At 38.0% G+C, this 20,555-nt stretch overlaps 1 protein-coding gene across 13 annotated transcripts in view; it reads left to right on the top strand.

Annotated features, from left to right (window-relative positions):
* The window catches only part of EPB41L2 (erythrocyte membrane protein band 4.1 like 2), a 198,261-nt gene that overhangs the window by 73,580 nt on the left and 104,126 nt on the right, over positions 1-20,555 (top strand). For 12 of the 13 annotated variants that reach the window (XM_072965861.1, XM_072965860.1, XM_072965869.1 and 9 more), the window contains one exon: positions 19,793-20,280. In XM_072965861.1, the coding sequence (XP_072821962.1) occupies positions 19,807-20,280 (474 nt within the window). In that variant the 5' untranslated portion in view covers positions 19,793-19,806. Of the gene's footprint in view, positions 1-4,093; positions 4,225-19,792; positions 20,281-20,555 lie in introns of those variants that run through there. The other variant, XM_015235801.3, reaches the window with a different exon arrangement.

Here is a 20,555-nt window from a genome sequence, read left to right as displayed (position 1 = left end):
TGCACCTGATCGGCTTTGTGATAAGGACTCTTAGTTTCTAAGGCAAGGAGAGGTTGTTACCATGTTACTAGTAGCACCATTTGTTCATCAAAAATGAAAGAGGAATGAGCCTAAACATTGTCAGCCTATAATGCCTTCCTTGTCCTCCCCAAGGGACTTGTCCACTTTGCTGTGTCCTTCCTGTACCTCTGTTACAGCCCTTATCACATGTGGTGTAATTATTTGCTTATGTATCTGTCTTCCCTGCTAGACGGTGAAGTCCCTGAGGACTGGTGTGGGGAAGAACTTTCCACTCCTAAGGGCTTAGACAGTGTCTGGGGCAAAGGAGGAACTTAGCAAATGTTGCTTAGATGTAAATGGAATGGAAATCCTACATTTTAAAGTAAATGTTGGATTACTGTACTGATTTGAATGTGTAATTCTAATAGTGATGATTTTGACTTTTGAAGTTAAAAAAAAAAGGATTTGTTATTGCTTTGTCCTAAGGCTTTTTAGATGGCTTCAAAACATTAACTTTTTGTTTAGAGATTCCCAACCATTACCCCTTTATTCTTTTTCTGCCCTCCTCTACCTGTTCCTAATCTCTCTCCAAATCCCCTGTAAAAATCTGGGGTCATACAGAGTTTTTCTTTCCCAGAGTCTCATAAATTTGTAGTACTTTCTAATGTTACGGTTTTAGAGGTGTGGTAGGAAAAAAAAACTTTGTGAATGACTCATGTGTAGTTGTGCAGATTATTCTGGGTTTAGAGCCTGAGAGAAGTTAAACTGTGATGGTGTGTGGTCATAAGATAACTTAGGCATAGAAGCCATGAACCTAGTGTAGCGGTTTTTTTGTTTTGTTTTTTGTTTGGTTTGGTTCTTTTTTTTTTCTTCTCATTTTGCTGACACGAGTTAGCAATGATCCTACAAAATGTGGGCTGTTAGAAAAATTTAATGGACCAATTGAAGTTCATCCAGATTGAGTCAGAAAACTCTTCTCCATGTTTGTTCAGGAAAGATAGTCTTGCCTGATGATTGGTATATAAGAAGGTTGAATTCTCTGTAAAATCAATGGAATCAAAAACAGGGTTTTTTTTTTTTTTTGGAGTACTTTTTAGGTTATTTTAGAGTTATGCCAGAAAATTGTGTTTGTTTTTTTCCTAGTTTGACAGAGGATGATTGCTTGTCATTTGGAGGCTAGATGCAGAAAGGTGGGAAAACTGAAAGGAACTAGCTTCCTGATTGTCTTTCTGCAACACTGAGGACTTTATTTTCTGTGCAGAGTTTGTGTCCCTTACGATTTTGGAGCTACGAGTGACCCGTCAGATTATTCTGTCCAACATCTTATTCAGTTCCATTCTTTTCCCCCAAGGCAGGAGGTAGGACAGTTTTAAAAAGTCAAGAAATTATGATAATGGGTTTAATTCTGTTGTATACATAAACTCACATACTCAAATATAGGAAAAATGTCCCCCACCCTAACCCCAACCAGCTCCCTTGAATATTTAAAAAATAGTATTCTGAGGATCAACTTTTAATTTCCAGTATTTATGGGACAACAGTATCAAAACAGGGTTATTTAGGATCTTCCTAAGACAGGTGTAATAGATATAAATTCATATAAACAATTTTTAATAGTAAGACATTTGTGGATGTTTCAGCCTATGTATTTTGTGCACTTTAATGTACTTAAAATCTTACTGGAAATAATTTAAATGACACTGGACATAGTTTGTAACTTCTTTGCCAGTACCCCCTGAGTAATTTTATATAAGTTATTTCACTTCTTTGGGTTTAGTTTGCTCATCTGGAAAACAGGTATTAAAACTGAGGTAATGCAGCATTGGTGGAAAAGTGCACTGGCTTTGAAAGCAGCTGTGCTCACCACTATACCACTGATGGCACTGATGTGGGCTTTGAAGACAGACCAAATTGGTATACATTCTGGCTCCACCACTAATTGAGTATATGAGTTTGGAAACTCATTTAAGTTCTCTGACTTCTCTTTTTATCCACCATAGTAATGGTTTATTCTTTTCCCAAATCATAGAGCCACACAACTCACCTTCTCTCTTAATTCTCTTACCCTCTGTTTGAGCAGTGAGATTCTGATGTCTTATGAGCAGGATTAAAGCCAGCAGAGGAGCTTGAGCAGTAGCACTGGGTTCCATAAGTAAGAAAGTATGTGCATTAGCTTGGGATTCTGTAACAAAATACCATATACTGGGTTGCTTAAACAGTAAGTTTATTTTCTCTCAGTTCTGGAGGCTGGAAGTTCAAGATCAAAGTGCCAGCATGGTCAGTTTCTGGTGAAGACTCCCTTCTTGGGTTGTAGATGGTGGCTTCGGAAGTCCTCACATGGCGAAATAAGAGAGAGAGCGAGAAAGAATGAGCAAACTGTCTGGTGTCCCTTCTTAGGGCACTGATTCCATCATGGCCCCACCCCTATGACCTCATCTAAATCTAATTATCTCCCAAAGATCCCATCTACAGATACTATCACATTTGGGGGGTTAGTGCTTCAGCATATGAATTTTGGGGGTTGCAGTTCAGTCTGTAGAAGAAAGGGGAGTTAAGAGGACAGGAGGTACAGGGGTAGTGAGAGATGCCTGTGATAGATTGTAGAGATCTATTAATGTCAGCCTCACTGGATCCAGTGCCACATGTCAGTAATTCTGAGACTTCTGAATTCCATAGAGCAATATGTTTTAGAAAAAGGTATGGAGCCAGTATTTTCCCAAGTAAGTGTATTGAAGTAAATCTGCCACTGTATTTCAGTTTCTATTAAAAAATACATTTAACATTTAAAAAATATAGGAAGAACACCATCTGAATAAAAGATGATGCTTTGAATTGAATAAAATTGTCTCTGCTAAACTCAACAAATCACCCTTTTGTGAACCAGTGCAAACCTTGTGGTGGGTGGATAGTGAAGTTTACTTCCATTATATAGAATTGAGTTTTTTTTTTTTTAAGTTTTGTGTTCATTTTGACAGAGATTAATCTCTTCGGAGCTGCTACTGAAACGTATTTTCAGTAAGTTCCTGTAGAGAGAAACTTACCTTTCTCTATCAGTTGGTACAGGTGATACCTTATTTATTTAAATATCTAAACTGTTTTCTTTGTAATTAAAAAAACTTATTTTTTCTTATTTTTTTTTTTTTTAAAGACTGCTGTAGGTGAGTGTGAGCATATAACACTGACCTAAGAGCTGCTTGATAGGAGAGCCGTGTGGTATGGAAGCAGGGTGAAGTTGTAAAAATGCATTCCTGGATCCAGAGTCTGCCTGTCTTGGTCCTGATTTGTTAATGTAAATATCTATACTGGAAGAAAAACCAACCAGAATTTAAATTGTGGAGATGTATAGGGTGGGGGTATTGTAGAATTAAGGACGCCTCGTTGTTTCTCAGATCTCTCTGACCTGAATCTTAAAATCAGTGCATTTTCCTTTAGTGACTTTAAATTTACCTTGCTTCCATATGTATTTGTTTTCATATGACAGATGGATATAAAATTACCTTTTGTTATCCATCATTTCTCAATTTAGGATTGACAGTATAATAATAAAACGGGGATTTATCAGCTTTATAACTATACAATGATACCTATAAATCTAGATTACAATGAGCCTCCATTTGAAATACAATGGAATGAATAGCAGATTCTTTACACTTGAATGAAAATAGATATTTCATTTTTATATATTAAAAACTGGGTTATTTCATTACATGGTTTTTTATATCAAAATGTATGTATCAATTTATAAAAAAAGATGATTAGGCTGTATGTTGTATACATATACTTTTGGTGTCTTGTTTGTAGGGTGGGTTAAAATGACAGAAGTAAAATCAAAATCAAAGGGGGCAAACTCAAAGCAATGCAAAATGATGCAAAAAATGAGGAAAAGAATCCCTAGCAGTAGAATCATAGGAAATTATAATCATAGAATTAAAATTTGCTGTTAAAACCATTCTTTACCTAAAGTGTTCTTCATTTAGTGGGTCGATCAGACAGCAGGCAGATGACTTTTTTCTTTGACCCATGTGGATTTTCTAGCTGAGGAATGAAGTAACTTGGAACAAGCTGGGCTTTTCGACTGAGCATGCCCTTCTCCGGCGGGGTCTGGCCTGGGTGGGGCCGGTCTTGCTCATTAAGCTGTTGGAAGCTGGATTTCCATCAGCTCTCCAGTCTTCTAATGACAGGGAACTGCAGACAGCGGGCTCCATGTACTTTTTCAAAAGCTGCGTATGTATTTCAAGGGGGAGATTTTAAGGACGTTTCTGTTGTAGCAGTTGGGTTTGGTGGTATATGCTTGCTTGTTTTTGCTTTTGAAGAAAGTTTGCCTCTGAGACTATTAGTATCTAGGGGACTGAACATTTGAAAAATACTAGTGGACAGAGTAGAGTAGATGGAATCTGGGTACGTACACTCTCTGGCAAGGGAATATGCTCAGCTATATTTGAACCAAGCCCTGTGAAAAGTACGTATATATTTTTAGACCATTTGTTTGCATTTTTCTAGGCTGAATTTTGTCAGGTTATTAACTTAATTGCCTTTTCAGGTTTGACCTATGAGAATAATGAAGCTAGTTGGTTGATTTTATATATTTGTCCTGCTGTTTCACTATACAGAGTTAATTATTCCTAAAGCACATGAGGACTATGTAAAGTTAATAGTTTACAGTTTTTTTAACATTAAAGGATGATAGATCTCAATTTAATTAGCATTAAAATGAAGCATTTTATGAATTAACTCATTTGATTAAAAGAGGTTGTGTCTAGCAGAGATCTGAATTTATATTTTTTAGCATCTGCAGAGTAGTGACCATTAATAGCTCTTAAGAGTTGTATTTTTTTTTTGATGTTGTCACACCCTAAGTAAATATTAGTTGAATAATAGGTATCAACATCTTCTACTGAATATTTAATCTGTTGTCACATTGAAGAAATGTGAAAACTTACCATGTTGCCCAGATTGGAACATTCAGACTTGTGAAAAATCATCTTTATGCTTTTTCTTGATATGATTTACCAGTCTAGCAACCTTCCTTCAGAAAGAACCTTATTTTAACGCTGCTTTCTTTTTTAAATTTATTTTTTCATTTTTATTTTTTGGAAGTGGAGGAGGTAATTTGGTTTATTTATTTATTTACTCATTTATTTTTAACAGAGGTACTGGGGATTGAACCCAGGATGTTGTATATTCTGAGCATGCTCTCTACCACTGAGCTACACCCTCCCCCTTGATGCTACCTTCTAACAAAACGAAAAGCAGTACTATTGTGATGGCCAGGTGACCTAAGTTTCTTCTTTACTGTTGTCACTGCAGGGAATGTTCTTATACCAGTGAAGTATTACTGAATATTTTGGGGGAGGTGTATGTATACTTGTGAAGTTTTAAGTTTTCTATTTTTAGTTTCAACAAAGAATTGTCTCCTCAAATTATTGGCAACTCAGGCGAGAGAATAAATGACTGGAGGTGGTACTGATGATCTGGACAGCCGTTTAGAGGACCCCCACCTCCCCCGTGCAACATCGCCTTTCTAGTGTTCCCGCCCACATTGTACGATATATTGATGACATACAGTTTAACATCATAGCTGGATCACAAGGTTGAAAAGGGAAAATTTAAACTTTGACTTTTTCTTGGCTTGAAATTTTTGTTGGGTTCCGAAGGTTTGAATGTCTAGCATATTCTACAGCAGGCTCCTCTCCCAAATCATGTTTACAGATGTTGAATTTTAAGAATCTTACCTCCAAAGAAACAAATATATTTAGCTGAAGTAGAAACTTGTCCTAGGCAGCACCACCTAAAAAGTAGTCACTGGAAGCTTTTTCTAAGTAAAGTAGTTTTGAACTAAACTAATGCTCAGAGTAGAAATACTTGGGGGAAAAAAAAAAGGTTCTAAGCTTTCCAAATGGCATGTCTGTAATTCCATTGTAGTTACAGCTTTTTCCGCCTGGGGAAAGTTGCTTTTATCACGCCAGGCGTGGAGGGTCCATATGCTAACAGTCTACGGCACCTTCTGCTGACCAACCAGAGGACTGGCGTCAACATTTGGATCTGCTTACCTAAGCTAGAAAAATCAGTCCGTTTATGTAGTCTCATATTTTAAGAATACACGCTATGCATTGACATAACTCTTTGGCAGTTTTGTAAATATTTTAAAATGGCAGAAGAGCTAACGACCACAACTTAAAAAATGAATCATACTTTGAGACAAGGTCTAGATATTTATGCCTGTCTACTGCAGTGTTCCGAAGCTTACGGAGAAGAGGATTTGAAAGCGTGAGATCAGTGTAGGCTCCAGCTTGGTGGCCTTATCATAGTGTGGGGAGTTGATTGAGTTTGACAAGCTTTTGTCTTATGACCTATTAAAATGCAGCGTCTGCAGCCTGTGCATTTATCCTGTGCAGTTAACCTTGGTGGATTTGTTGTTAGCTTATTTGGGAAAAGCCTCCCGAACTGCTGTTATTTTTTAGCTTAAGAATTTTGAGTTTGATTCAAACAGAAGTATTATTAGACTAGTTGTAGATTACCACTTGCTACCAAGTGAATTTTCTGATAGGGCTGGGGAAGGACCCTGTGCAGAAGGTAGCTATGGGATGAGCTCAGAAAAAATATACTCCCTGATGTATGTAATGACCAGGAAAGATTTTTGGTGTTGTCTTTGCTGTTTGAGCCAGGTTTGGAAGAAACTGCACATGAGTATATTTTTCTTCTCTGTGAAACATTATATTTGATGATGGTGGTCCAAATAAATGTTCCTCCAATACTAGGGAACATCACAAAAGACATTTATCGAGAAGCCACCGGATGCATAACACTGCTCTGGGAACATGTAGTTACTCAGCTACGCAGAAGTTTCCCCCTCTTTATGTGAGTGTAGGAGCAGATGTAGGGCAGGGAAGAGGTGTGGACAGGAAACATGACATCCTCTTGCTGGTCAAGCCAACTTTATTCCTGCTTTTCCCTGTAAATGAGGAGGAAGCTGCTGACCAAGACTGGAGGTGTTTATGTGTGACTAGCTTAGGAATTTAATAAGAATCTACCCATTCTGTTTTACTCTCCTTTTAAAATAGTGCCTCAACTTTCAGAGAAATCTCTTTCCAAGTTCCCTCTTCAAATCCTCCAGGGGAGAATAGGAATCATCTTTTTAGCCTGCCTGCGTGCACACCAATATTATTGTCAGAAAAGACAATTTTTGGGGGGAGATGGAGCAAGGGAGATAATTAGGTTTATTTATTTATTTTTTTAAATGGAGGTACCGGGGATTGAAGCCAGGACCTCGTGCATGCTAACTGAGAGCTCACTCTACCCCTGAGCTAAACCCTCCCTCCCAAACTTTTGTTTTAACTCCACACTGAGGGGGAAAAATAAAATGCTAGCAAGGCTTTCTAAGGAACTACAGAGTTTTTTTTTTTTTAATGGATACTTGATACACTTTTTAAAAGATGTGTGGTTGCTCTAAAAGCTTAGGTTTTGAGCTTTTTCCACTTAGGAGAGCAGTGTCTGTACAGAGTAATTGGTGGGTTTATAATGTGTGTTGAATTGGAGGCGAGCAGAAATCAGTTTCTCTGAGGATATAGGGACAATCTTAAATTTCGTATGGCAGGAAATCAATTTTATTTTAGGCTATCTTAATGCCACTGCTGAGCTGGAATAGACTGTAAGTCTTCTGCACCCAGACTGTTCATTTGTGAAGCCAGAGCTATGTGACAGAGCAAGGTGGCACCATCACTTGTGGCGGTGTGGCATTTGGATTGTCTCCCAAGGAAGCAGACCAGCCATGCTGGGTTCACTTAATGCATAAGATATTTTAAGGTGTAAATATTATCCTTCTCATAAAGTACTTAAATGCTTCAGGTTGTGCAAACTTCTGCTCACTGAAAACTGTCTCCCTGTCTGCACTTCTGTCCCTCATCTACCCCATATCATCCACATTCCCCATAATCACTGCTGTCACTTTTCTCTGTGCTTCCCTATTTTCCATATGAATATCCAGGTAAGTATGCATATGTACATATTTATACCTCCCACACACTTTGCTTTCAGCCCACAGGTTACAGCATATCATGCATGCTATCTGAATTTTGCTTTAAAAAATTTTTTTTATTGAAATATAGTCAGTTTACAATGTTGTGTTAATTTCTGGTGTACGGCATAGTGATTCAGTTGTACGTATATATATTCCTTTTCATACTTGTTTTCATTATAGGCTATTACAGGGTATTGAATATAGTTCCCTGTGCTATGCAAGGATTTTGCTGTTTATTTTATATATAGTAGTTAGTGAATCTTACTTTTTGTATTTAACAGTGTAACTTGGAGATACTTCTGTAAGAGGGATGGTAACCCTCCTCTTTTTATTTCTTCATAGCTGCATAGTACTCTGTTGTATGATTGTAGCATAATGTCATCAGTTGATGGACATCAATCTTTTGCTGTTACAAGCAATGTTATAGTGACTCATCTCTACATTATTTTACATATGTTCATATGTCTCTGTAGGATACAGTCCCACAAGCAAATAACTGGTTATGATGTGTGCACATTTGGAATTTTGATAGCTGTTGGCAAATTGACTTCCATTGGATCTGTACCAATTTACTCTTTTACTAGCAGTTGTATGAGAATGCCTCTGTTCCCATAGTCTTGCTCAGCAATTAAGCTTTTGGATTTTGCCATTCTAAAATTTTAGCTGGTATTTATTTTACTATGAGTGTGGAGACATCTCTTCTTGGGTTCATGTGTCCCTTGTTTTTCTTTTTCCATTAACTCTGTACTCACCCTTTAACCACTTTTTTCCCTGTCTGGGTGGGGGTTGGTCAGTCTAGCCAACTGAATTAATTTGTTTTGGAGTTTTGATGTCAAGAAACTTTATAATGAAGAACTATTTTGTTAGTCTTTTTCTTCAAATTAAGTTTTGCTTGAGGGCAAAATATGTAGCAAATATAGTTGAGATTTAAGTGCTCTTTATTTTTTAAAATACATGTTTTTTGAAGTGTAGTCAGTTTACAATGTTGTGTCAGTTTCTGGTGTACAGCACAGTACTTTAGTCATACACGAATGTACATACATTCATTTTCATATTCTTTTTAACCATAAGTTACTACAAGACACTGAATGTAGTTCCCTGTCCTATACACTATGCACTTGTTGTTTTAAGTGCTCTTTAAAAAAGCATGATGCCTATTTGTATTTTATGAGTGCTAAGCCGTCATTCCCCAGGTGTGACTTCCTGAAGAGATGATAATGGTAGCCTTGAAGAAAATGATGTCAGCTTTTCAAACTAGTAGTAATTTCAGAATCTAAATTACCAAAATTTCTGACTCAGTGACAAGTGGTTGGAATATATATGGACGCTGCTACTGCTACCTCTGTCCCTCGCTAGGCTGAGAGTAGGATTCTTGTCATGTAAATTGCTGATGTCTGGTACAGATGCTATGAAAGTACTCAAGAAACATTTGTTTTGAAAGAAGGGGCGAAAATACTGACACAACCCATGTCCTGAAAGCGGGTGAAATTTATCAGGGGCTCCATGAGAATGGCACTTAGGGTTGTGAATCACCAAATGATAGTAATAGTCTATTGATATTTTGCTTTTCAACAAATAAGGAGCTGTCCGGGATTATGCCAGGTGCTGGTTATACAGCAGTGAAGTTGTTTGGGATTGGTGGCAGGATTGCCTGAAGTCTCTGGAGCTGGACAGCCTTGGGTTGAACCCTGGCCCTTCTGTTTATTGGTTGTGTGGCTCAGCTCATGTTATTTATCCTCTTTGTACTTAGTTCATCTGCAACAAAGGTAGGAATGAGGTAGGAATGATTTTAGTTCCTACCTCAAAGGGTTGTGCGTATTAAAAGAATTCTACATGCAGCGTCTCTAGAACAGTGTTCAATGAATAGCCGATATTATTATTTATTACTTCTTACTATTAATACTATTACTATTATTACCTTTCATGAACAATTGGATTTAGTTCCTTCCTTCACATAATCCCTGCATGATGGCAGTGCCCACCATTTATTATGAATTTATTATGTGCCAGACATTTTATGTATAGCATCTAATTTAATCCTTAGAGCCACTCGGTGGGTATGTATTAATATTCCTGTTTCTCTTATGAGGAAACGGAGACTTAGCAATGCTAAATAACTTGTCCGTGGTTACGTGACTAGTGTGAGACAGAGCTGGAATTCTAATCTAACTAATGTTTAGTTCCCAGACTTGATCTCCAAACCATCATGTTATTTTAGCCAATGATTAGTTGGCTTCACGCATAAAGAATGTAGCTCGAGCTTTGGCCTTTGCAAAAATTAGGGCCCCATCTGAGAGAAGGAATTTGAGCAAATGCAGTTCATTGATAATTCTGACCACACAACTCAGTGTGCATAATTGATTAATGAAGAACCAGCAGAGTTCTGGATGTCTCTTTGATGAGTGTGTGCCGATGGAGCTCCCAGTACAACGAGGCTTACATGCATTTTGATTGAGAATAATGATGTGCGGTTTGGGGATCCTAAACGATTTATGTACAACTTCTGGTATATTAAGCTCCAGGAAAGGATATTTCTTTCTGAGAATGACCCTAGTTGCTTGTGGAAAAGACTTTGCTTGGTGTAGCTCTCTTTCTTGACATGATCTTTCTTTTTAAATTGAAGTATAGTTGATTTACAATGTTGTGTTAATTTCTGGTGTACAGCATAGTGAGTCATATATATATATATATATATTCCTTTTCATATTCTTTTTCATTCTAGGCCATTACAAGGTATCAAATAAAGTTCCCTGTGCTATACAGTAAGATGCTGTTGTTTATCTGTTTCATATATGGTAGTGTGTATCTGTGAATCCCTAGCTTCCAATTTATCCCTCCCCAGCTGCTTTCCCTGCTAATAACCACAAGTTTGCTTTCTGTGCTTGACATGATTCTTAATGAGAGCAGCAGGAACTTGCTGTTAATGAGTAAGATTGTTGGCATTTATCTTAGATGTTACTGGACTTGGAGGACATTGTGGAAAATGATGCCTTGGTTTTCATTTACACCCACCCCTCCAATATATGAAGAAGGGGAATCTTTCACTTTGAACTCTAAGATATTTATTTCATTTTTATTTGGAGTTGTTAGAATGAAAAATTAATGGTTTATTTCACTAATATTAACTCAGAGACTAGGTTTTAAAAAAACTGAGCATCTGGAAAAAATGGAGCTTTTTAACATCCGTGGCTCTTAGACACGAGGGCCGTACAACCCAGTGGGGGGTAGTGATTACCCGAGATAGTTCTCTGCGTGCTCCCAGTTTTTCAGAGCTTACTTTCTAATGCCTGCGTCAGAATACACAGAGGCTGATAGTGGCTGCAAGTAACTGAACCCCCTGGCTTAATCGTTTATACCCCGAGGGGAGTGTGTTAGGTCACATGACAGGAAGCTCAAACGCAGGACCTGGCCAGGACAAGCAAGCGCAGTGGGCTGGTCCTCTTCTCTGTGAGTCTCTTGCCAGTGTCCTCTGCTGTGTCACTTTGTCCTCAGGCCTTCTCCCCTCATGGATTTTTCAAGATGGCAACAGCATTTCTAGGAGTCATGTATGTAGTGTTCAGAGGCAGAAGAGGGCCCTTCTCTTCCTGTGGCTTAGAGGGAGGAATCTTTACCTAGAAGCCCCCCCCCCCCCAGGCTTTCTTCATGTCTTCTTGGCAAAGGCGGCGGGGAAGCTACCATGATTGCCCTTGACCAGGAGACTATCGCCTTGTGGTCTGACCTGGAGCCAGCCTCCACTGGGATTACATGGAAAAGAGAGAAAAGCTGAACAAAATTTGAGTTCTGTTAAAAAGTAGAAAGGGTGGAGGAAACACATGCTCTGAATGTAACCGGACCCTGCCTAGACTTGAATTAGCAAAGGGCTACAGTTCATATCTTTTGTGTATGTGGGTTTAATGTAACCCAGATGTTTGCTTATATTTTTATAGAAATAGTTCTGTCTCTCTTATAGGTCCTTTATCCCTTTAACAGAAACCAAACAAGTGAAATAATGTGTTACTAAGGTAACTAGGGTGGGCAGCATCGAATTATTTAGAAAATAACTCTTGTTTATCTTCGTCATGTAAATAAACTAATAGGTAGTCCCTTTGGAATGTAGTGGTACTTGTTTGGATGTGGGATATAGTATTTTCTAGACCTTTTGACACTGAAGAAAAATAAACCTACAAGGGAGAGGAATTACTTGCAGTCGGCTCTCAGTCTGCCTGTTTTGTTATTCCTTCTCCCTCTCCAGATAGTTCTTTTTTCTCTTTCCTCCCCTCCCCCCTCCTTTTTAAAAAAAAATTTAAACATGTTGGCTGTATTTGAGAAGCATCACTCTTACTGCTTCCTAAATGGAGTTAGGTGGCTGCTGAATCATTCCTTTACTGGCTTTGCTGTTTTGTTTATGCTACATTTGGTGCTTTAAGGGAAGGTAGTGGGGTTACTAAAAGGGGGGGGGCCGAATACAAGCAGTCTGGGGAGATGAACATAAGCAAGTGATTGTGGGTATCAGAAAGTGGCTGCACACATCCTCTGCCCGATCACAACAATGGATGAAAACAAGATTTGTCAGTTGTGAAAAATGACCAAATTGGAACTGCCCACGTGTTGCCAGTGCTTTTTTAAGTTTGTTATTTGTTGAACAGTTTTGTCTTTCTCAGAGTTCAAAGGAAAGCGCTCTCCACTATATTCAAGTTTAGAAATGCATATTTCCGCATTTTGTACATCTTGAGCCCCTTAACTTGAGCTCTGCTGGTGGAAATCATTGCTTGTGATCTCAGCAGAGGATGGGAGCCACTCAGCCAGCAGGGCAGCTCACCCACCCGACTCCCTCTCCAGCCATTTTATTAACAGCAAAGGCTCTTAGAGTTGCGCTGGTTCTTTCAGGGTTTTAAGGAAACATCTGGACCCAATAATGAGCATGAACTTCTTACTTGAAGTTCTTTGTGTGAGTATATGGAGTTGTGTATCTTTCTGCTTTGTTTTGCTTACTTGCTGTTGTATTAAAAACCAGTGTTTTCAGCAGCATAATGTTACATGGTACGTAGTTTAGCCTAGTGATAGAGACAGCACCTTGGAATTTATCTCCTTTTCTAAACATAAGAATAAAGAATGGTTTTGCATAACATAGCTCCTTACCTAACCAATCCCGATCCTCAATTGGTGATAGTTTCTGCTTGGTTGTGTGTTAAATGATGCATGCTTTTTCTCATGGAGCTGTTACAATAATGACCACTTGTCAACCCAGAGGGAGCATGCCAACATAGTAATTGTGTCAAAACCACATGCCTGTCTAATGGGCTGACTGTTCACAGCAGTGTTCTTTTTGGTTGTTGATAAGTAGAAAGGTCTTTACTTAATATGTTATATAACTATATTAATGATGGATTTTAGGTATTTGTAATTAAAGCTTAGTGGAATCAGCATTGCTAGAGTTTGGGAAACTGTAGTTCTTTCTAGTTTTGGCTTTGCCCCACCCCTCTCCCAGCTTTGTGATCTCAGGCAAGTCTAGTCTTTCTGAGCCTTAGTTTCCTTGTTTTGTCTTTTTTTTTTTTTTTTAGGAGTGAAGTAATGAGGTTTATTTATTTATATATTTGTTTATTTATTTATAAAATGGAGGTACTGGGGATTGAACCCAGGACCTCATGCATGCTAAGCACACACTCTACCACTGAGCTGTACCCTCCCCTCCTCAGTTTCCGTGTTGATAAGAGAAAATGAGGTATTAGATCAGTTGATTTCACAGCACTCATTCAGTAAATATTTATCTGGTGTCCCATATGTGCCAGTCTAGATGCTGGAAATAGCAGTGAAAAAAAAAAAAAAAGATCCCAAGATCCCAGCCCTCAGGGGGCTTTCATTTTAGTGGAAAGGCTTTCGTTCCCCTGCAGGAGTTTCCATTTTAGTGGGCAGTGGTATTTAAAGGCTTATCCACATTTGAAACTCTGTGAGTTACAGGCATGATAATTATGGTGAACGGATGCGCTATAATCATGTTTTCTTGATGGTGGTAATTTGTTTAAGAAACCATTTTATCAACAAAGAAGCTAGTGTTTAGATTTGAGCTTTGTTGATCTCTTGAAACTATTTTAAGGATGTACTTATTTACGTAAATTGTATCCACCCGTATTGTTGAATATTTACAATCTAATCAGCCATTTCCATTGTATTTTGTCTTATAATTTCCCTTTGGATGGGCAACACTGCTCAACTCCGAACTTCGTAAAACTTAGTCTTGCGAATACAGTAGTGATTATGGAGGACTGCTTTATGGGGCTAAGTGATACGGTTTCTCTGTGCTGTTTGTTTCTGTAGTAGCACCTTGTCTTTAGTTTTGGTGCCATCAGCTCAGTTGTGATTACATGGCCAAGTAATAACCTTCAAGTATGATCTTCTATGTGATGGGACCTCGTCTGTAAATTTCTTATTTCGGGAAGGGGCAGGACTAATTATAGTAAGTCACAGAATAGATTCATATTGTTCTGTAGTCATTTTGTCAGACTGGCATAAATCTGTTTTGAGGACTAAGCCGAGGGCTGTGGTAGATTCCGTCTTTCCTATGCAATGGAGTTGTGACTGCCGTACGAAATACAGGTGCACCCAGCGGCATTGTCTTCCATTTATTTAGTGGCCTTGGACACGTCACTTAACTTCTACTCTTCCATTTATTACCACAAAATGGGGATATTACCTACTCTGTAGAATGTTTTGAGGAGCAGAAAATATTTGCGTGATGTCTGACACAGTAAACAGTGAGTGATAATCTTATGATTAAAATACAAATATTAATGCTTTTAACCTAATGGTTGAAACTTTAGTTTTATATTTCATTGCTTCTATAATATTTTGACCAGGAATCAGCTTTAGTTGGTTGGTCTCCAGATTGTTTCTCACAGCCAAAGTAACCAGAGAGCTGCCAGTTAATCCTGCTTAGCTTGGGCGAGCATGAGGCATTTATGTTTTAATTTTTACCAGGACATTGATTCAACTTTCAAAATCTAATTAGAGAGTATATGCTAAAAGTCACCTTTGGTAATTTCATGATTAATGTAAATATTTTCCACTTGAATGATACATGGAAAATAGTACCTTTTAGAGACAGAAAAAAAGATTTTCTGTGCCATATGGAGCCAGTGCAAGTACTCACATAATGGTCTTACTGGAAGACATGATTTTGAATTTTAAATGTGTAAGAATGAGATGTAAGGTTGGACATACATATATTATAGTTACTGAACTATTGGCATTGCCCTTAAGGACATTACTGTCCCCTGATCGCCCTGTCTCACTATGTACTTCTTGCACTTTGTGCCTTTCCCCTCTGCCTGGCTCGTAAATGGTGGTGAGAAAGGTTCTCTTCAGGACCCTCTAAGCTCAAACTACACTTTTCTCTATGTGGTGTCTGTATCACCTGTGCTTTTAGCTGTCACCCATGTGGTGACAACTCCCAAATCGGTATCCCTAGTGTCTGTCTAGCCTCCACTCAAGACCTGCGTGTCAGGTGGCCAACTGGACACCTCCTTAAACTTCTCAGCCACAATGAATTAAAAATCTAGTTTAATTGTGTCAGCCAGACCTTCTTTCCTTCGTGTTTCCTGTTTCCATGTATGGTTCTACCATCACTCCAGTCTCTCATGACCTGGGACTTTTCCTCTACTCTTCTCTCTTTGATTTGCTATTTTCATTATAGACACCACGTCATATCCAGTCTCCCCTTTTACCATTACTTACCCTGTACCGCACTGCTTCCACTACAGTATAGACCATCACCTTTTCATGCCTGGATTGTTGCAACAGCTTCCTGATGTCCTTCTATTTCATTCTTTCTCTTGTCCTGTACTTTACAGCAAAGGTGGGTTCACTGAACCATGAGTCTGATTACATTACTCCACTTCTTAAAGTGCTTGTATGACTTATCATTGCCTTTCAATCAACCTCCCGACCTTTCCTACCAAGACACACAAAATCTTTTGTATTATGCCTTCTGTCTGTGTCTCCTACTTAATCATCACCAGTTCACCCTCCTCCTTCCCTCCAATCCCCATTCACAAGCCCCCACTTCACTTGTACAGTGTATTTTTGTTCAGTACTGGTAGTTTCCGATGGGAGGAATGTTCTTATGTTTCTACACACTTGCCTATGCCTAGCACATGCTTCCCATATTGACTTTCTTGCCTGAATAGGGATACTTACTGTTTTAAAGCAACTCAAATGTCAACTTCTGCAGAAAGGCTTGCCTAATGACCCTCTTCTCCTAATCTGGCTTAAGTGTTTGTCCTGTGCTTTTTAAGCAACAAACTCTTGATTTCTCTATACCCCAACTCCTCTAGCTCCTTGAAGGTAGCCTGTATTCATGTGCCCAATACTTGGCACATTGTAGGGACCTGTTAAGTGTAGGCTGTCTGACTGAATGTTTCTATGCTTGCACATCAGAAGTATGTAAAAATTTTGAAGTTTTTTTAATTGTTGAGATATCACCCTTTTAAAATTTACAGTTCATTGGTTTTGAGTATATTCACAAGGTTGTACAACTGTCATTACTAAGTCCAGAATGTGTTTATCATCTGCAGAATAAACCCTGTCCCCGTTAACAGTTGCTCCCCATTCTCCCCTCCTTGCAACCCTTTGCAACCACTAGTCTACATCTTTTCTCTGTAGATTTGCCTCTTCTGGAAATTTTATACAAATGGAATCATACAGCGTATGGCCTTTTGTATCTGGCTTCTTTCACATAGCATAATGTTTTCAAGGTTCATATGTGACTTCATTCCTTGGCAAGACTTAATATTCTATTGTATGGGCATGTCACACTGTGTTTATCCATCCATCAGTTGGTGGGCATTTGGGTTGTTTTCATTTTTGACTATTATAAATAATGTTGTTATAAACATTCATTTACAAGTCTTTGTGTGAACGTATGTTTTCATTTCTCTTGGGATTCATTTTCTAGGCATGGAATTGCTGGGTCATGTGGTAACTTTATGTTTAACGTTTTGAGAAACCACCAAGCTGTTTTCCACAATGGCTGCACCATTTTACATTCTTGCCAGCAGTGCTGAGAATTCTAAATTTTCCATAACCTCACCAATACTTGTTCCTATCTTTCTTTTTGATTATAGCCGTACTAGTAGATGTGAAGTAGTGTCTCCTAGTAGTTTTGATTTGTGTTTCCTTAATGACTAATAATATTCAGCATCATTTCAAGTGCTTATTGTCCATTTTTTTCCTTTGGAGCAATGTCTACTCAAATCCTTTTTTGCCCATTAAAATTTTTCTTTTTTGGTCTTTATTGTTGAGTTGTAAGAATTCTTTATATATCTAGATACTGGACTCTTACCAGAAATATGATTTGCAAAAGATAGTGAATAATATTTTAAGAAATAAGTATCGTACTGATACATGCTACAACATGAATGGACCTTGAAAACATGCCAAGTGAAAATGCTACATGTTGTATGATTCCATTTATTTGAAATGTCAAATAGGCAAATCTGTACAGACTGAAAGTAGTTTATTGGTTGCCACAGGCTTGGGTAAGGGGAGACTGGGGAATAACTATTGATGGTATAAGGTTTCTTTTTGGGATGTTGAAAGTGTTATAGGTTTAGATGGTGGTGATGGTTGCACAACCTTTTGAATATGCTTTGAACCGTTAACTGTACAGTTTAAAAAGGTGAATTTTATGGTATGTAAATTGTATTTCAATAAAGCTTTAAGAAAAAGAAAAATCAAATTTACTTTATTTTTTGAAGTCTTCAAGTTTTTTACCGCTTTTGGAGATAGCTGGGAAATTTCCCATTGGCCTGGGTGCCAGGCCTTTGAGTACATTTTATAATTAGTAAGAGGGGAGAGAGTGTGTTGTGTCTGCCATCCCTGCATGTGCTTTTTATTTATACTTTTTCATTTTTAATTGAAGTATAGTTGATGTACAATATTACATAAGTTACAGGTGTACAACATAGTGATTCACAGTGTTTAAAGCTTATATTCCATGAATAGTTACTACAAAATACTGGCTGCATTCCCTGTGTTGTACAATAAATACATCTTTGTAGCTTATTTATTTAATAAGTAATAGTTTGTTTCTCTTATCCTCTAACCCTATCTTACCCCTCTCTCCATCCCTCTCCCCACTGGTAACCACTAGTTTGTTCTCTATATCTGTGAGTCTGTTTCTTTTTTGTTATATTCATTTATTTGTTTTATTTTTTAGATTCCACATGTAAGTGATATCATACAGTATTTGTCTTTCTCTGTCTGACTTATTTCATTTAGCACAGTACCTTTCGAGTTCATCCATGTTGTTGCAAGGCGCAAAATTTATTCTTTTTAATGGATGAGTAGTATTCCATTGTATACCTATTTACCACATCTTCGTTATCCATTGTTCTGTTGATGGACACTTAGGTTGCTTACATGTCTTGGCAATTGTAAATAATGTTACTGAGAATACTGGATACATGCATCTTTTCAAATTAGTGTTTTTGTTTTTTTCTGGATATTTACCCAGCAGTGGAATTGCGGGGTCATATGGTAGTTCCACTTTCAGTTTTTTGAGGAACCTCCATCTGTTTTCTATAGTGGCTGCACCAATTTCCATTCCCACCAACAATGTATAAGGGTTCCCTTTTTTCCGCATCCTCACCCATGTTTGTTTTTTGTGTTCTTTTTGAAGATAGCCATTCTGACAGGTGTGAAGTGATACCTCCTTGTGGTTTTAATTTGCATTTCTCTGATAATTAATGATGTTGAGTATCTTTTCATTGCCTGCCTGTTGTTTTTATTTAAAGTCCTTCTTTGCTTGTATAAAATTTAGACAACCTGTTACTTTCAGATATAATTTTGATTTAGTTTTCATTAGTTGTGATAGAATGAATCATGAGATGCATTTTTCCCCACCTATGATGTCTTCATTTGGTTCAGGTTAGGAATCCCTAGACACTTTTCTTATAATCACAAATACCAAGAAAACTGTGTATGAGGTTGGGTGGGATAGAGATTTGGAGTTTTAATTATAGTTTTAGTTCCTTTCTTTGAAGACTAATGTTTGCATTGGAACAGTGTTGGTGAATTATGGGATTTAATAGTGACACAACAAAGAAGTCATTTTTGTTCCAGATTTAATTTTCTTGCAGTTAAGCACTGAAAACTTAAAATTCATTTTTATAATACCTAGCAGTTTTGTATAGGTTGGTTTTAATGTGTGGAATTACAGTGAAATGTGTCTTGGAATTTTGTAGCATTATCAATAACATTTTCATATCATAGTATAAGGAATACCAAGTATAGAGAAAAGTCATTTTCCTTAAAAAATGAATTTTGGGGGGTGAATTATTATTTAGCTAGATGCAATCAAATAAAACTAATCACTTTTAGAGCTTTTGATGATTTAAAGTTTTATCTGTACAGAATCAGAGCTTTTTTCTTTTTCATTATTTCTTTTGGAGGAGATAATTTGATTGATAGATTTTAATGGAGGTACTGGGGCTTGAACCCAAGACCTCCTGCAAGCTAAGCCTGTACTCTTACCACTGAGCTCTACCCTCCCCCTCTACAGAACTAGAGTTAATCCTATTGTGATGCTAGTTTTGGTTCTTTGATTCTGATAGAGAATTCTAAACATTGAGGGTAGCAGTCTCCATCTTCTCTTGTGCTTGTGAACCTTCTTTTTCTGTGTTTTCTCCTCTCATCTCTCTGCCATTCCCCTTCCCACCCTTCCTCACCCTGCTCCATGCCTCCAAACCAAAACTGGAAGAGTTTGTAAAATAACTTTTGGTGATTTTGTTTTGTTTATAGTATAAGCTGTGACCATGACTACCGAAGTGGGTGCCACATCTGAAGTGAAGAAGGAATCTGACCAGTTAGGAGCAGATGCAACCAAGGAGAAACCTAAAGAAGTAGCAGAAAATCAGCAGAATCAGCCGTCTGATCTAGAGGAGGAGAAGGGTCCCCAGTCATCTCCTACAGCTGAAAGCCAAAGCAGCACACGCCCCCAGAAGAAGAAAGCGAAAAGTCCCTCTGCGAGCAGAGGGGTTTCTCGGTTCATCCCCCCATGGCTTAAGAAACAAAAGTCCTATGACTTAGTTGTGGCCAAAGACGGAGGAGATAGAAAAGAGCCTTCCCAGGCTGTCGTGGAAGAGCAGGTTTTAGATAAAGAGGAATCTCTTCCCGAAGAAGAACAGCTGGCTAAGGGTGATGCTGACGAGACAGCTCAGAGAAAACAACAGGAGATGAAGGCTGATGTCAAGGAAGAGAAACCTTCAGTGAGCGGTCTGGAGACACAGGTATGTTTGAGAAGTGACTGTCTGGAAATGAAAGCTCTTTGGCATAACCATGTTAACAAAAAGGATTCATTTGTTTTGAATCATTTCTAGATTTGTTGTATTAAGGTACAACCTTGGCTTACTATATCTGGAATATGGGTCTTGGAGGGTCTACCACAGCCTTCTATTACTCCTTTTAAAACTTTTCTAAAATAATAAAGCAAGAAAAAATCCCCTAGATACGCAGATCATAGAAAATTCATGTCTATTCATTTTAGGGTTAGGCAGGACCTCTC

The sequence above is a fragment of the Vicugna pacos genome, chromosome 8 (assembly GCF_048564905.1).
Source record: "Vicugna pacos chromosome 8, VicPac4, whole genome shotgun sequence".
Lineage (NCBI taxonomy): Eukaryota > Metazoa > Chordata > Mammalia > Artiodactyla > Camelidae > Vicugna > Vicugna pacos.
The sequence above is the reverse complement of the archived record's forward strand: the minus strand, read 5'-3'. Positions and strand labels throughout refer to the sequence as shown.